The 17,634-nt window shown below is 37.0% G+C and overlaps 1 protein-coding gene across 1 annotated transcript in view; it reads left to right on the forward strand.

The window, feature by feature from the left end:
- LOC138710698 (uncharacterized) overlaps positions 1 to 14,038 on the forward strand; it is a 320,335-nt gene extending 306,297 nt beyond the window's left edge. Inside the window, exons 11-12 of the mRNA XM_069841761.1 lie at positions 5,635 to 5,891; positions 8,417 to 14,038. Of these exons, the coding sequence (XP_069697862.1) occupies positions 5,635 to 5,891; positions 8,417 to 9,170 (1,011 nt within the window). The 3' untranslated portion in view covers positions 9,171 to 14,038. The remainder of the gene's footprint in view (positions 1 to 5,634; positions 5,892 to 8,416) is intronic.
- Positions 14,039 to 17,634: the final 3,596 nt, after the last annotated feature.

Raw genomic sequence — 17,634 nt, forward strand, 5'->3', positions numbered from 1 at the left:
CTGAGCACAACATGTGTGAGCCTCCGAACAATAAACTAAGTTGCTGTACTTAGAGATTACCCGCTCTGCTTCTATTCCAAGAATCCAGACCTTCTTCGCGTCTAAATAACGACACGACCGACCAATTAACTACTGATACAGTTCCTCGCAAACTCGAGTTTTTACAGCAACCAAATAATTCGTTCAAAATAATCAAAGCCAAATCGTTCTCGGCAGTGTGTGCTCTTGTGAGGCGCACAAATGTCCATCCACATGTAGATCTATTATGAGTAGAGTACTGTCTTTGGTTACTTTGAATACAAGTTAGGTGTACATCGATCATACCAGCTTTGTACGGAGAGCAAGTTGCAAGTCAACAGCTCACGCTGAAGTGAACCAAGTAATCTTCCCGCATAATCCGGTACTGTGTGCTTGAAATTGGAATGAATGAAATTTACGAGAGGGGTGCACTATGACCCACAACTGCTACCTGTTACGATCTACTGCGCTAACCCTCAAGCTAGACCCATTCCAAACTCACACCGGCTGACTAATGCGTGGTAATGTCTATATTGGAGTTAGGCTTATTAGGATAAATAAATACAATTTGCTGTAAGATTTAAATATGTCTAATGAATGGAATGAAATAAGCTACGAATTAATAATAATAATAATAATAATAATATATTAAAACAAAATGTATTATTAAGAGGATAAGTATAGCAAATAAATGTGCTGGAACCACAGACAATTAATTAGTATAGTTTACTATATATTATAATACTCGTAAATATTGTTATTGTTATTTATCCATCTGTATCTAATGCCAAGCTTGTATTAACTTTTTGTGCGAGATCGTGCGTATTTGCTTGGTTTCCGCACAAAACCAATCCGCGGAAAGTCTAAAATTCCACATTCAGTATTCACAACCTAACACACATAACAATTTCCCTCTTCTTACCGCTTAAGTGACATATTGATTTTACTGCTTTAGGCTTTTAACATATTATTTTTAGAGACGTTCAGTATAGTAATAATTATAAATTGGAAACTTACCACTGTAATTTCACCTAAATTGCACTGTTAATTATTGTTTTTAAATATTTGCAAAAATTAAGTAAACTCTACAACTCCACTACAGTTAGTGCATTCGTGATGCAAGTAACATTAAGGAAGCCGTGAAAAAATCAACAAGATTCCAGACTCATTACATAACCTTACCGTTTGTTTTAAGTTCGCATTTATAGACTGGGGGAAAAAAAGATAGACGTAGCCTATATCACGGCCTACTGGAGTATAGTAAACACAGAAAACATTTTAAAGCAACAATGTTGAAGATAGATATTTTTGTTTTGCAAATTTGCCGTCATTGAACAGAAACCAAGATGGAGATTTCATTGCAACTAATTAGAAATTCCTCTTTCAGGTATGTAATAAACGATCATCGCACAAAATAATGTACGATACACGAGCGGTATGTTTTCTTTCAATTCTCGGAAATTAAAAAAGCTCAACTACGTTTCGTTTTTTCAAACTTTTCCTCGAACATGAAAACTTCAACATACCGCTCTTGTAACGCATATTACTATTATAGTTTCACATGTATTATTCACGTGTTTGTTTCGCGTCCGTGGCAAAACGTAACATAATAACATTATTTTTAAATTATATATTTCAACCCGCCCTGGATTAAAATAAACTCTTCCAAGTAGATTATGTATTAGGTATATGCGGACTCGATGGTACAGAAAAATCTTTCATGTCAGAACGTTGCAATTTGTCTTCCCTTGTAGATCGAATATAGACTTTTCACACCAAAATCATTAGGATAATTTCAAATTCATCACCCTTGTGTGTTTCTTCTTTCAAATAAAGATATAGGGGAGACTCGGCTAATTCCGCAATATTAAGAAGTAAATCTATCATATTTTTATCAAAATGTTTATTGAAAAATATTATCAAGGTATGTAGACATGGACGAAACCTTTCATTACCAAATGAGATAAAGAGATCTATTAAAATGCAAATATATTTAGTTGTACATGCATTACAGTTGAAAAAGAACAACTGGGGTAATTCCGCAGTAGTAAATAATTATGAAATACATTATGAAAGTAACATAAAAGGAACAATTTATATGTAACAATGCTTACTTTCTTCACAGCTGTGTAGCAAAACACGAAAAACAGCCAACTTTTGATGTTTCATTGTATTGCCGACAGAGGTGTCGACCAATATCCTTGATATTTTTCTATAGCACTGCAGAGGACATGCCTCCTGTTGACAGCCTCTCAGAACTTACGTTCACGCTATTGTAAAGCCGCAGTAAAATCATATGTGCACTACTGCGGAATTACTCGTACTGCGGAATTAGCCGAGTTTTCTCTATTTTTTACTGAAATTAATAGAGACTATGTCATTTACTTCATTCCTAGATAAATTGGCTTGAAACTGAATATGAATAAAATCCGTCCAATAATTTTGGAGAAATCGCTATACGCGGAAGAGACATACAGACAGATGGAATGTACAGAAACCACTTTTTCGATATATATTTATTTATGTGAAAGTCTCGAATTCGATTTTTTGCTGCTGTTCACTTGAGGGAATAATATCATCCATGACTGCTGTGAGTAGGCTAAACTTGACATGACCAATGGCCCTGTGACAAGTTGCCTCCGGTTGTATCGCGGTCATGTTGGTAGAAGGATCATTATCATTACTAAGTATGCGTTTGATTTGATGTCGATCTCAAAGTGGTTGTCGATCGATATTTTTATGATCTAATCGGAATCGCGTCCTCATGTCGAAAAGATCGAAACGTATCACACATGGAAAGACTTCGGTTTCGAGCAGTTTTCGTTGGTTCACGCCTGGAAGGTTATCCCACATAGTATACAAGCCATTAACCTCTCGGCTTAGGGCATTGATTTAACACAAGTTAATAAATCACTGCAATCATGCCGTGTGTACGTTATGCTCAAGTTCGAACGAGGTTTCACTTAAAACGTTAGGAGGCGATATGAATGAAACATGAGAACGTTCCACTGTGATCATATTGTGCTTCAGTTCATGATAAAATGCAGTTCGTCACACGAGGAACTGGATCTAACGCTTAATAAACACATTCGCATTATTCAATCACGTGGGGAAACTAAGACGAGTGCCCAGAGCAGCTTCGACAGTCAATTAGTAGATCTACGTTAGCTCCATCATTCACGAACTCATGACGCAATTATTATTATTATTATTATTATTATTATTATTATTATTATTATTATTATTATTATTATTATTATTATTTATTGCTAATCACTGAGGTACAATAACCCAGTTTATAAAAATTATACAGGTGCGTTCGTAAAGTCATTGTGCGTTTGTATTTCGTAAATCTAGTTTTATATTTAGATAGCCTACTTGTTTACACAAATTCTCATCTTTCAGATACCTTTTCAAAAGGTGTTGAAAGTGATGTACATGTGCATCTACATCTAGAAGATATATTATTCGACAAGAAAATACGTTCCGCAAGTAGAAGAACCATCTTGCCACAACTGAATCAGTCCTACACAATTCTTGAAAAAATTGAAACCCCTGAGTGGACTGTGCTGTGTGTAAGCCACTTTCTCTTTTTCTTCATTTTTCTCTCCAACTTCCATCCCATCTCCAATACCTCTTACGATCAAAATGGTTTCGAAAATTATTTCTTCATTTATTTTAATGTAATAATTTTAATGTTGGCATTATTTTAAGGACGTGCGTTTTTCCGAACGTATCGTATTAGAGTTTCAGTTTTATAACAATTAATATATATTTTAATTGAATAACTACGAGTACATTACAGCCTATTATAAACGTTAGGGCACTCGTATAAATAAATTACTTAAATCTACGTAACAACGTATTTGTAAAAACGATGTCAATGAATGAATGAATAATGAATAATATGTTGCAACTCGTATACAAAGGAGATAAAATGAAGACGAAGTATACTCGTTTCTTGTAAATGTTTCAATGCGGATGCAAACAAAAGCCTTTTCCTAAACATTTGTATGTATGTATATATGTATGTATGTATGTATGTATGTATGTATGTATGTATGTAATTACACTGCAAATGGGCAAGCACCTGGGGCAGTGGTACACACAATATAATTAAATAACAAAGAATTTTAAATTATTATATTGTCATCACTGATTAATTTTACTCATATACATAAATAATAAATATATACAGGGTGGGGCATGGGAACCAAGTGTTTTTGAACTGGCTTGTACTCAGTCATTATGAAAGGGAGAGACGTGCGGCATGTGATATTCCATTCCGTGGCTCATAGCATTTCACCTGCAGTCGGCATCATGGAGCAGTGGACGCATGTTTGCGTATGATTGTTTTGTTAGAAATGGCGAGTCAGTGAGCTCGATACGGAGTGAGTTTTGCTACAGATTCAATATTAATCCCAATGATTCTGTTCCCGTGCGTGACACAATCTTATGTTGGGTTAAAAAATCTTTAAAAAAAAGGCGCAATACTGAAGAATAAATCGCCCGGCCCCCAACACAGAGTGCGTACTCCAGAAAATTTTCAGTCAGATAAGCGATACTGCGCAGCCCAGGCCGCTCTGCTGGAAGACATTCAGCTGCTCTTGGAATCAGCAATCGTACGGTAAGACGGATTTTGCAAGGCGATTTACATTTACACCCAACAAGATAGGTGGTTTCAGCAAGATGGGGCCACGGCGCATATCTCCAGAGCGTCAATGGCAGTTCTTTGCCTCCTGTTTTCCAATCGTCTCATTTCGAGATTTTGTGATGTTCCATGGCGCCCTCGGTCCCCTGACTTGTCCACGTGATTTTTTTCTATGTGGGTACCTAAAGGCACGTGTTTACGAGGATAAGCCCCGAATTTTAAATGAATTAAAGGACACAGCACGTCAACACATCACCCAAATCAACAGAGATCTCCTGGAAAAAATAGAGGTGAATTTTCGTCAGCGCCTTAAACAATGCGTCAACACAGACGGACATCACATGCCAGATGTAATTTTCCGCTCATAATTGAAATGGTATGTTCTCACAGACGTTATTCTACCAATAAAATGTGTTGAAAACAAAAACTAACTGTTTTATGATTATTTTAAAAACACTTGGTTCCTATGCCCCATCCTGTATCTTGACCAGCAAAGTATTCTCTCCAACCAGAATCAAATACCTTATATATACACAATACAATTAGATACATAAAACAATAATATACACAATAAATTTAGAATACACAATACAATATTATACATAATATTTACAATTAATAATAATGCATAAAATAATCTAATTATAAGTGACCCTAATTTTACGCTACAACCTACATAATTATGTATAGGCCCTACATAAGTTTCACATTGGTACTGATAATAATCTTTCACTTTACTCTCATGTCACTCACTGTACTGGCACTGTGACACATTTCACTGACACTTTAGAACACATTTCACTGACACTATAGCACACATTTCATTGACATTTGTGAAAAGTAACAGTTTTTTTTGCCCTAAAACTGTGATTAATTGCTACGTAAGGTTACAAACCTGGTCACAGAGATCTCAATTGATAAAATTTATTGAGAATTCCTGAATGCGCACTTTTGTGTGTACGCAGGAGAACCTGAGAAAGCACGTGCTGTCGACGAGTAAGCACCCGGGGAAACACCTGTACGAGTGCCGCTTCTGCTGCGACCCTGAAGAGAAGTTCAAAACCAACTTGGCGCGGGACTTTCGGGCTCACCTCGTCACCACGCACCCGGACCACTTCGGCACGGCGCTGCTCGCGGCTTCATACGTGGCCGGCATCTACGACGCAGACGACGACCCCAAGTTCATAGACAAGCCAATACAACTGCAGCCACGTTGGAAAAGGTAAGCCATAATGTCCTATATTTCCTTCAGACAGCCTTTCGATTTTTGTAACTTTTATTATTACAACAACATTGCGATGCTGTGAAAGTATTTAAATTAATAGGCTACAAAAGTAATGCAAAGTTTTTTAGTTTATATATTGATGTCTTTTAAATTTAAATGAATATATAAATTACACTGCAAAGAAGATTAATATGACCAGTGTTGTTCTCTTGTAATTAATTACGAGACATTTTAGATACAATGGGTGTAACCTCCACGTCTATATATTAGCATTTATTTGCATATGCTTATCTTAAATATGGCACGTTTCTGTGGGATGACTCACTAAATTGCAGTATGTGTGTATGTATGTATGTATGTATGTATGTATGTATGTATGTATTTATGTATGTATGTATGCATGTATGTATGTATGTATGTATGTATGTATGCATGTATGTGTAGGCTATTTATGTATGTCTGTATGTGTAGGCCTATGTATGTATGTGTGTATGTATGTAGGTATGTACAGGGTGAGCCAAAGAAATGGGAGATTTTAAAATATGAAATGAAACTTTAGGTATTGCATTAAATTAACTTTTATTATATTAAAATATATAGGCCTAACATAGTATGCCATTTGCATGTAATGACTACTTGAAAATGACATCCTTCAAATCGCCGTTGTTCCTGCAATAGCTCCTATGTGCAAAATATAAAATTTTTCAGTAGGAAGAAAAAACACATTTATTCATTCTATGTCAGTGGTACATAAGAGATTGTGAATTCTTACATTTTCGAAAGAAAGAAATATAATTACATATAGGAGATTTTATTATTTGCTGTATCACTATTTAAGTTATTTAATAGAGCAAAAATCTGAAAATCGATAAATACTCGTATGTCACATAAGAGTTATTGCGGAACAACGACGAAATACTCTCCACCAGCGTGCATACATTCTTGTAATCGCTGTTTGAAGTTTCTCATTACACTTTTGCAACATTTCGACTGTTATATTTTAAATTTCTTCACGAATAAAATTGCTGTCTTCACTTGTTCAGTGTTTCGCGTATACCTTACTTTTTAGATCCCCTATAAAAAGAAATCAGATGCACTTAAATCGGGGAATTGTGCAGGTCAGGTACTGTCTCAATTTCTCGATGACACGATTGCCAAACAAATTTCGCATTTTCGTCATAGCGATGGCTGCAGGATGTGCTTTTGCACCTTCTTGTTGAAGCCAATGATACGAAAATTTCTTCTTCTCAATTGACCCTTAACAATTTTGAATAGTTATCAGATAACGAGCTGCATTAACAGTTTGTCCACGACCATTGGCAGTTTTTTCTTTACCTGGAGGTTTCTTCTTTGGTACTGAGTCTGTTTCTTCTAAATTACTAACCCAGGTTTTAATCGCATGTGAAGAGAGCACAGTAGCATGACGATGGAGTTGAAAGTGGCGGCGAAATTCCCTACGAGCAGCTTCTGCGCATTGATAATTTATATAATAAGATTTGAGGGGTTCGAGAGTAAAACATGGTAAGTGACGTTCTAATGCTTTGAAGTTAATAGGTAGGTAAACATTTATACATGCAACAGTTTGTACAGTTACCAGGAAAGTAAAATCTGTATACTTCTGCCATCTGTTGAAATGTTTGAAAACTAACTACTGCATTAGGCGCAGAATGTAAAATACCATATTACACGTTACATATCTCATTTGTGACCAAAATGTCAGTTACCATGTTTTACAGCAAATCCTCGTTGTTCACCATTCCATGTTTAATTGCAACAATCAGGCTAGACAATAACAATCAATGTCAGCTACTAAAATAATCCATATAGCCCACTACCCAAAAAAAAAAAAAAATTAAAATCTCCCGTTTCTTCGGCCACCTTATACACAGAGTGTTTCAGGAGGAAAAGTACATATTTTACATTGTAATGTCTCTTCACGAATTCTTTAAATGTTTTGTTTTATGCTCTGCATATACTCGATTGTCATTTGTCTCGACTATTTACGAAATCGGAATTGTTTCTGTAATCATTGGGCCTCTTCACAGAGCTCCCATCTCCGTTCGCTCGGCATCGTTGAGTGGCCATAATTTTGTTTGACGTTTTGCCTTCTTTCTTCCCGCACCCGAAATGTATAAGATGTTGAATATTTCCTTTTAAATTATTTCACATTTTGAAATGAAGTCCAAATTTCTGCCTTTGGTTCCAAATGTTTAATACCGGTATGTTACAGCTGCCCGTCCACTGTTCTTGCACTTTTATTTTGTAGCTAAATCCGTATCGTTTTAGTGGTCAAACACGCGAGTAATTCCTCTGGTTTGTAAGTTACGATTCGAAAAGTGGTAATTTTTCACCTGGTTTTCAGTTGCATTCCTCTTTTATCTCAAGCTCATGATCTCGATAAGCCACCCAACACAGCACGCCTACGTCCTCGCCCTACCACTTGATACCACTATCATTCCCCTCCGACTATTAAACGTCGATACAGCAGCGATAATAATTATATGAATTTGTTTCATTTCCAGAGGCAAATCGACGACGGTAAGAGCTGTACACAATCGTACTGAGAAAGACGAAGAGGGACAAGAAGCCGATCATCCAAATAACAGTCCACACCTTTCCATTGCTGTTGAAACTTCGGTGAGTGAAGCAGATAGACCTATTAGCGTCATTCCCAAAGAGAATGAGAACCAGGAATCTACCACGACCCTCATAAAAACCGACATCCAGCAGGTGAGAGAGGACGCTCAGGAATTACTGTCGATGGTGGTGGTCACAGAACCTACCGATGATGTCATATACATCCAGCTGCCCCCCGACTCGGAGTCCGAGACGATGGAACGCTACTGCGAGTCAGTTCTGTTCCCCAGTGAGGGCGATACCTTCCTGTCCGCCGAGGACTTCAACAAGCGGCGTCTGTCCAGCGGAGACAGGAGCACCAGCAGCTGCGAGGCCACCATCATGCTGCCTCTTGGGGTGGACGAAGTCGAGGACTTGGAAGGCGCTAAAGACGGGGAGCGCATGGTACTCATCAGGGAGGGCTCGCCGGAGCGGCAGCCACAAGGAGCGACCGGTCTGGAGGAAGAAATGACTGTTATCACCATTCCGTCAAGCGGCACTTCCGACTATCTGCAGCACGACCTGGCACACAGGGAGCCAGAACCTACGGACACTTACGAGAAAGTCGTAACACAGACCATCGAGCCCCCAACGGAAGTCACCGCAGCAGAGGAAATGGCTGCTTCACAGCAACAGCGCTACCTCGTCATATTCAAGTGATGGGAAAGCTACAATTCAATAGCAGTGTTATTATGTTTCGTGATTTTCAAATGATGCGAGCGACTGTATAACGACTGAAATTTGTGTTTTGTTGTTTTCGAGTGATGGGAAAGACAGCATAACAATTACAATTTTGTGAATTCTTGATTGTTCAGTCTTCGACTTATTTATTGTAGCAAAATATCAAAAAGTTATTTTACTAATACATATTAGTGAACGTTTTCGCCCTTATTATGAGCATCATCAGACTAATAAATAGATATCTATGTTAAGAGTAAGTAAATCCATGTTAAACATATTGCAATAAACAAGTTTAAAAGTTTAAAAACAAGCATGAATTAGCAATAAATGATTAAAAATGATTGACAATGTTACATGTAAAATTTATTGGAAAATTATGCATATTTCCCACATTCATACATTGTTGAATAATTTACCCATAACCAACCCAGTGATGATAGCAAAGCATTGGTTCGTAAAACTTTTTAACTCGTCTCATACAGACAATTTTAGTACGTTTTTTATTAAATATGCATAATTCTCCAATAAATTTTACATGTAACTTTGTCAATCATTTTTAATCATTTATTTTTAATTCATGCTTGTTTTTAAACTTTTAAACTTGTTTATTGCAATATGTTTAACATGGATTTACTTACTCTTACATAGGTATCAACTTATTAGTCTGATGATGCTCATAATAAGGGCGAAAACGTTCACTAATATGTATTAGTAAAATAATTTTTTGATATTTTACTACAATAAATAAGTCAAAGTCCCGCGCCGTGGCGTCGTGGTCTAAGGCATCCTGCCTAGGACTCGCGTTACGGAATGCGCGTTGGTTCGAGTCCTCATGGGGGAAGAAATTTTCTCATGAAATTTCGGCCAGTGTATGGAACCGGTGCCCACCCAGCATCGTGATGCACTTGGGGAGCTACGATAGGTAGCGAAAATCCAGTTTCGAAAACCAGTTATAACGACTGGGGGATCATCGTGCTAACCACACGATGCCTCCATTCTGGTTGGATGATCGTCCACCTCTGCTTCAGCATGTGGACGTGAGGCCACCAGCCGGCTGGTCGGTCTTGGGCCTTCATGGGCTGTAGCGCCACGAATTTAATTTTAAATAATTCAAAGACTGAACAATCAAGACTTCTCATTTTCGTATTATCATTGTATGACTTATTGGAATACACATAAAATGAATTCAAAATTCAAATTACAATTTAATTTAGTTGTTTTTAGTTGGTTATTTAACGACGCTGTATCAACAACTAGGTCATTCAGCGTCGATGGGGCTGATGATAGCGAAATAGTATTTGGCGAGATGAGGCCGAGAATTCGCCATAGACTACCTGACATTTGCCTTACGGTTGGAGAAAACCTCAGAAAAAATCCAACCAGGTAATCAGCCCAAGCGGGAATCGAATCCTCGCTCGAACAAAACTCCGCATCAGCAGGCACGCGCCTCAGCTGACTGAGCTACTCCGGTGCCTATATTTAGTTGTTTTTCAAGTACGGTAACAGAAACGATAGGACAACAACTGCAATTGAAGGGTTCTGAATCATAGTGGACCAAGCGCCATATATTAAAACCGGAGAAAACAAGGGTTAAAATTAAGTGAACATCATAATTCAATGAACGATATAGAAAGTAATTTAAAGTATGCACATTCAAAATAAATAATATGTGAATCTTCATTAAAATATGGTATTTACTTAAATTTAAACCTTGTTTTCTCCGTTTTTAATAAATGGCGCTTGGGCCATTATGGCTCTGAACCTTTCAATTATTGTATTTTGTCTTTATACAAGTCATAGAAACGATACGACAACAAATGCCATTTTGTGTTTCATCGTTTTCAAGTGATGGGATCAATATGGTAACAGCTGAAATTTTGTCCTCGTTTTCAAGTGATGGCACGATAGGATAGCGTCTGTAAAAATGTGTTTCATCCTTTTCCGAATGTTGAGAATTATAAGAGTAGTAGTGGTATTTTTATTAACGACGCTTTCGAATGCAGACGTTATTCAACTTGCTCGAGAAATGAACAAACGAATTTCACCTTTGAAGCCCTTTATCGGGGACAAGACTTTTTAACGTGCCGTAAACCTAGGACACGAGTATTAACAGCTTTACTTCCTTCCCGAAGGAAACCATGCTAAAGATTTCATCGCCTTCGACCGGTTTTGAACTCGTGTACCTCAAATACAACGGCCAGCATGGAAACCCGAAGATCACAGAGAACGACTTCGGTCCGTTATAACTGGCCAGGTCAAACAAATTGACGATGATGGATAAGTAGTAATGAAACGTCGGAAATGTTAAATCTCAACACACGCAAAATTTATCTTCGGCACGATTACTGTAATTACTACCCTATCGTTCTCACCACGTGACGATGATGAGACAGTATGTAGGTAACATCTGATCGTCACCACCATTTTATAACAAAGAACAATTGCAGAATGTAAACAACAAAGGTTGTAAGTGCACAGAACAAAAAAAATTATACGAGATACAAAATATATTTTTTTCCATCCAAATTATCTATTACTACTGCCATCTGTGATTACGTACATTAACTAGGGTCTACTTCGATTTTGAATTTCAACATGACTTTTGTCGGTTAATGGACTTACATATAACCTGTTTTGACAACCACTTAAAAATAACAAAAATGGCTCTCACAACATTTGTTCTGTACATTTTAGAATTATTGTACGAGATGTTATTAAAATTCATATTTATTTAATACATTAGGACATTAGGATATTACTACATTAGGTATAAAATTTTTACCTCGAGACTAGGAGAGATGGCGTGCACAACTTCTAACCACTAAATTGTGTACCACTATGCCTGGGTTAAATCCCAAATCTCTCCACAGTGCATATGAAGTGAAGGCATATGTCACTGTTGATAGTGATTCGTCCCTCGGATGGGGACGTTAAGCCTGGCGGCCCCCTTGGTGCTATTCGACAGGAGTAGGCTATGTGCTGGCACCGGGTTTTCCCTTCTCCCTTCCTCACTTTCATCATCATCCTCAATCATTTCCTACACTACACTTACACGAAAACTTAACATACACTCACCATAATACATGACATAACTCTTTACAGATACACATCATGCATAACGTGGCCCGCCGAAGTGGCGTGCAATTTGAAAATGGGTCACAGTCCTGCCATTTATTCGCAGTATGCGGAACCCTAATCATGCAAAGTGAAGTGGGTAGGCTTTAGACACACACAAACACACACATTGCACCCCGAAAGAGCAAAGGATTAGGAACGATTATAAAATTGTATACTGTATAACTACAATTGTGAACCATCTTCCTCAAATGTTATGAACGATGAGATTAAACTGTACTAAAATTGTATGCCATCATCTTCAAGCGATGGAGATAGAAGTGAAGAAAACGTCACCGAAATAAGACAAATCTAATAATCTTCAAGTTTCGACAAAATCTGTGCTACAATACGTCTTTCTTTAACATCTTCAGGTGACGGGAGAATAACATGTCCACTATAACAACAATTATATTTCGTCTTTCAAGTGCTGCTGACAAGAGCTATAAAATAAATGCTATGAGAGTGATACTTAATCATCTACAAATAATGGGGATGATGGTTTATGATGATTGTAATAATAATGGTGTTTCGTCGTCTAAGTCAAGATGTTGATGATGGTGAAATAACCGCTAAAACAAAAGGAACTTCATTTCCAAGAAATGGGTACGATATGTGGTCATTATAACAACAATATTGTTTTGTCATTAAAGAGATGATAAAATACTACAACAATGATACTTCTTAATTCAAGTGGTGGTGACAGAAACGATGAAATCACAGATATGACAAAAGTTACAACTGACTATCTTCAAGAATTAGTAAGAACTAACTAGCTGTTACAGCAACAATGACGTCTCAAGATCTTAAAGTGATAGTGAGGAGTAATTGGGCATTAGATATGCTGTCAACTTCAAGTGATTGTGAGAACTAAATGATCACTGAATCAACAGCGATATTTCGTCATCTTCATCAGATAGCTATTACAGGAACGAGACCTGTTCATTCTTAACTGATAGTAACGATAGAATGTTCATTACAACAGTGATATCTCGTTTTAAAGTAATAATGACGAAAAAATATCAGAATATCAGAGCCATAGTGGACCAAGAGCCATTTATTGAAAACGGAGAAAGCAAGGGTTAAAGATAAGTGAATACCATAGTTTAATGAAGATTGACATATCATTTAGTTTGAATGTGTATAATTTATATTACTTGCTATATGTTTCCATTGAATTATGGTGATAACTTCATTTTAATCCTTATTTTCTACGGTTTTAGTAAATGGCGCTTGGCCCACTATGGTTCTGAACCCTTCAATTGCAATAACAATTATACAGTCTTAGACTTAATGACACCTCCTCATACGCAAATGAAAGAGAGGCAGGTGATATATTGTCATATCCAAGTGATGAAATCTTTGAAATGTAACAACAATGACATTTCATCATCTTATGACTGAAACAATTGAAGAGTCCAGGGAAAAACCTGGTAGTACAAGTTTAAAATTACCGATTTTCTCTTTGGATGTTATGTAATAACTCAGATAATGTGGTTTAACTGAACAGAATAACAACCCGATTATTCCAGAGGCCTTTGAGGAATGATAACCCAAAGACAATAAAATAAAGTGGGTCTTGAAACTTTTAATTTGCTTTCCTGTAAAAACAGTAAAATGTGACTTACTAGGTTCTTTCCTTGTACTCTTCAATTCTTATTTTTTCTTAATTCTGAAATTGAATTGTTATAGCAGTCCTGCATAAAAATGATTATGTATATTTCTGCCACAAATAAAACATTATAATTATTTTATAGCCTGCTTATTTTAAGAGTGAATAAACCATCACCAACAACTAGTAACCAATGTGGAGCATAGCAATCTGCACCAATGTTTGGAATCGAGATAAGTTCTCGAAAAAGTGCAATATTCTTCTTTATTAACTTCTATTCAAAGGATCTTCTGAATTCTGAATTTACAACTTCATAAATTTTAAGATGATGCAAAAATAACTCTTTGGAAAATCTGTGCCTGAGAAAGAGAAAAAAAAATGGTGTGAACGTAATAATTCTTTATTTAATGTCTTAGTTAAAGTATAGCAAATATTCTTACAGTGAGATAATTGTTTAAATATAATAGAACAATGACATGAAAATTGTAGGATAAACCGAAGTTATAAAACTGCTCGCAGCTGCATTTTCCGACATAGAAAATACAGTCAAATCTGGATATAGTGAACTCGGTTATAGTGAACCTAAATCGTTGGTCCCGATCTGCATACATTAAAAAGTACATTAATATTTCCATTTATAGTGAACCCTCGCTTCGGTTTTAGTGAACCTTAAAAATTGAAGTTACAAGAGTTGTATCCTGACAAATTCTTATTTGAAGTCAGACCTTTTTGTATAAAATTGAAAGGATGTGTTGAGAACAATATTCTAAGGGTGCTATTCATAGACATTTTGTAGCACGCGCTACGAGCGTGCTAAACTAGCCCCGGCTATCCACTGGTTACTTGTACAGAATTCAAATTATATCCTATCGCTAATACTGGTTTATGTATACGAAAAACGCTGATCACCCACCGGAAACCCGCGCTAAGAATGTCTATGAATACGGCCCTAAGTTTCTTACTCCTTCAGTCAAAGGATTAAGATAGGATTAGTGATTCCTAGACAATGAGCTATACCTAGTGTAAATCCAGGCAACGCCTGACGACCTTGCCTCACTCCACCGTCGAAGGGTTGTCATTCTGTTCTCAGTCACACTACTCTACTGTTATTTCTAATCTTCCACCGTCAAAGGGTTGCCTTTCGTTCTCAGAAACGTTTCCGTTATGATGGATAGCATCGAAGCAACGGAAAATGAAATTGCCTTCTTTAATTAAAAGGGGACGGACATTACGTACAGAGCATAAATGAAGGTAAGATTCCAATGGCTTTAAAAATCCATGAACTCCCTCCCAGTTTCCATTAAGTGACCCAGGAAATTCCAAGGCTGAGTATGCAGTCACACAATAACAGCGTTTGTCATTTCTAACTGATTAGTCTGTTTCTAGTTTCCGAACAATGAATGTACTGTATAAAAATGTCGAAGTGTAAAGTGTTTTCTTTGGAAGATAAGGTGAATATTATAAGTGACATTGAACGTGATCTTTCGCAAGTGGACGTGGGTCGACAGCTGTGAATAACAGTATACAGTGCAATTCATTCCACAAATATGAATTTTTTTAATTACTGTATAGTATTTTATTTTCTTGTTCACAATTTCATTCATTCCTGTCATTTAAGGTTAGGAAAGAGATACTCCGGATTTAGTGAACCTCGCATATGCAAGTCCGCAGAGGTTCACTATATCCGGAGTTGACTGTAGGTAGAATTTCTCTAGAGGTTTGATAGTCTGAGCTCTCAGCACAAAAAGGCGTCTCTTTGCTTTAGTAAAATTGAACAATGAAATATTATATGGTCTACTGTTTGGTCACCAGTACCGCAGGAGTACATAGACTTCTCTAAAATGTTAAATCGTTGGTAGTAGGCTCTTTTTTCCCCATGTCCTGTAGTAAGTGCAGAATATTTAAGAGTGCGGTAATTCTTATCTTCATTTCTAATGTCTGAATTTAAAAAAAAAATGTGTATACTGTATGTATGCATGGGTTTATATTTCTATACGTGTCTACTTTGTGTATGTACGCCAATATATTGACGTAGTATGGTTGTTTAGAATAATTAATTTACGATATCATCACTATTTTTCCAAGTATTTGCTAAGTATTTAATGAAGCTCTCCGTCATACTATTGTGCTGTATAATTAAATCCGTAACTGGTTCGTCCTCCTCTCCTCGATATCAATTGCAGGAATTTCTGCCACATAGGCCTATGTTAAGTAGTAAAAATTATGGACTTAGCATTCGTTACAGCCACTGAAGTCTCAAACTACAAACAAGCTGGACTTGGTCTTTTATAGCGAAATTATAGCGGGGAGGGGGCGATATAAATTCTGAACCGCTGAGAGTAGAGTCCATCATTTTAATCATCGAGCAGCGGCCGATGATGATCTCAAACCTCGACCTGACTAGGGGAGACGGAAGGGGGTAGTGTCCACGCATACACCGCTCGTTAACCCCCGACTAATGACATCCAAGCCAGCAAAACCAACGTCACAACAGACAGACTGACGGAGGGCGGGGAGGCGGTTATTTTACGTTGCAATAAATGTAGCTACCCGGACAGTCATTTGACTTTTAACGTCGGGTCGTTTGAGGTGCTTCTCTTGGAGGAGGTGCGGTTTTGTGTGTTGTATTCGCAAGGCCAAGTTCGTTAGGACTTGCCCCTCCGGTACTGCACACATCCCCCCACCCCCCAAATTATGTGAGTAAAGTTTCATATTACATTAACAATACTAAAAAGAGAATTACAGCTCTTTATTCACTTTTATGGCTCTGTGATTTCTTGCACAGACCTATGATTAGATTGTAAACGTTTCGAAGGAACTCAAACTCTTACATCTTTCTGTGAAATCAAACGAGGGATGTAGAATAAGATGCTGAATGTGATGATAATTTCTAAATGAAACGTTATAAAATGAAACTAAACAAACAATAAGTATGAACAATACTTATGTCAGCTTTCAGTTAATATACAGAATAATTAAGAAAGAATAGTAAATGTTTTTTGGGGATGGTATGGACTATTCTGAGAAAAAAAGTTCCTATAAACATGTGACCAATTTCAATGGATTTGAAAAGACAGTAGTTTGAATGTCACATAAAAATATTTACAAATAGTATGAAGGAATGACGTAAAGCATGAACAGTACATGTCGCTCTCCTGAAATTGTCTGAGAGCAACACTCTTCACAATGGGTGTAGAGAAACAGCTGTTTGTAGTTTGTCTGTATAGATCTCATGCGCACACAGATCTGAAACAAATACTCATATATTTAATCTAAATCCTACATTCATCGAACGATGGATCGGGGCCACGGTGGTTACGTACTGTATATTGGACACCAGAGTCCCCAGACCTTACTCCTGTCGATTTTTTTCTGTGGGGAAGGATGAAAGACGAAGTGTACAAAAACAAAATAAACATTAGGTACAAATTGGTCGCTGGCATTATAAATAGATCTGCCTTCATAAAAGAACGACAGGATAACCTCAGAAAAGCAATACTTACTATTATCAACAAAGCAGAAAAGTACATTCAAACTGGTGGTGGAATATTTGAACAATTAACTTACTTCTAACACTGAAACCTATTGTGATCATGCAATAAGCAATAAAAGTAATCACTAGGCTTGTAATGTTGGGGACCGATAGGGTGCGTTACGGTAGTTTCAAATTGACTATCCGTTCACCAGTCAGTACTATAGCATGCATAAACAGTGTAC

This window comes from Periplaneta americana, chromosome 12, assembly GCF_040183065.1.
Source record: "Periplaneta americana isolate PAMFEO1 chromosome 12, P.americana_PAMFEO1_priV1, whole genome shotgun sequence".
In the NCBI taxonomy this organism is placed as follows: domain Eukaryota; kingdom Metazoa; phylum Arthropoda; class Insecta; order Blattodea; family Blattidae; genus Periplaneta; species Periplaneta americana.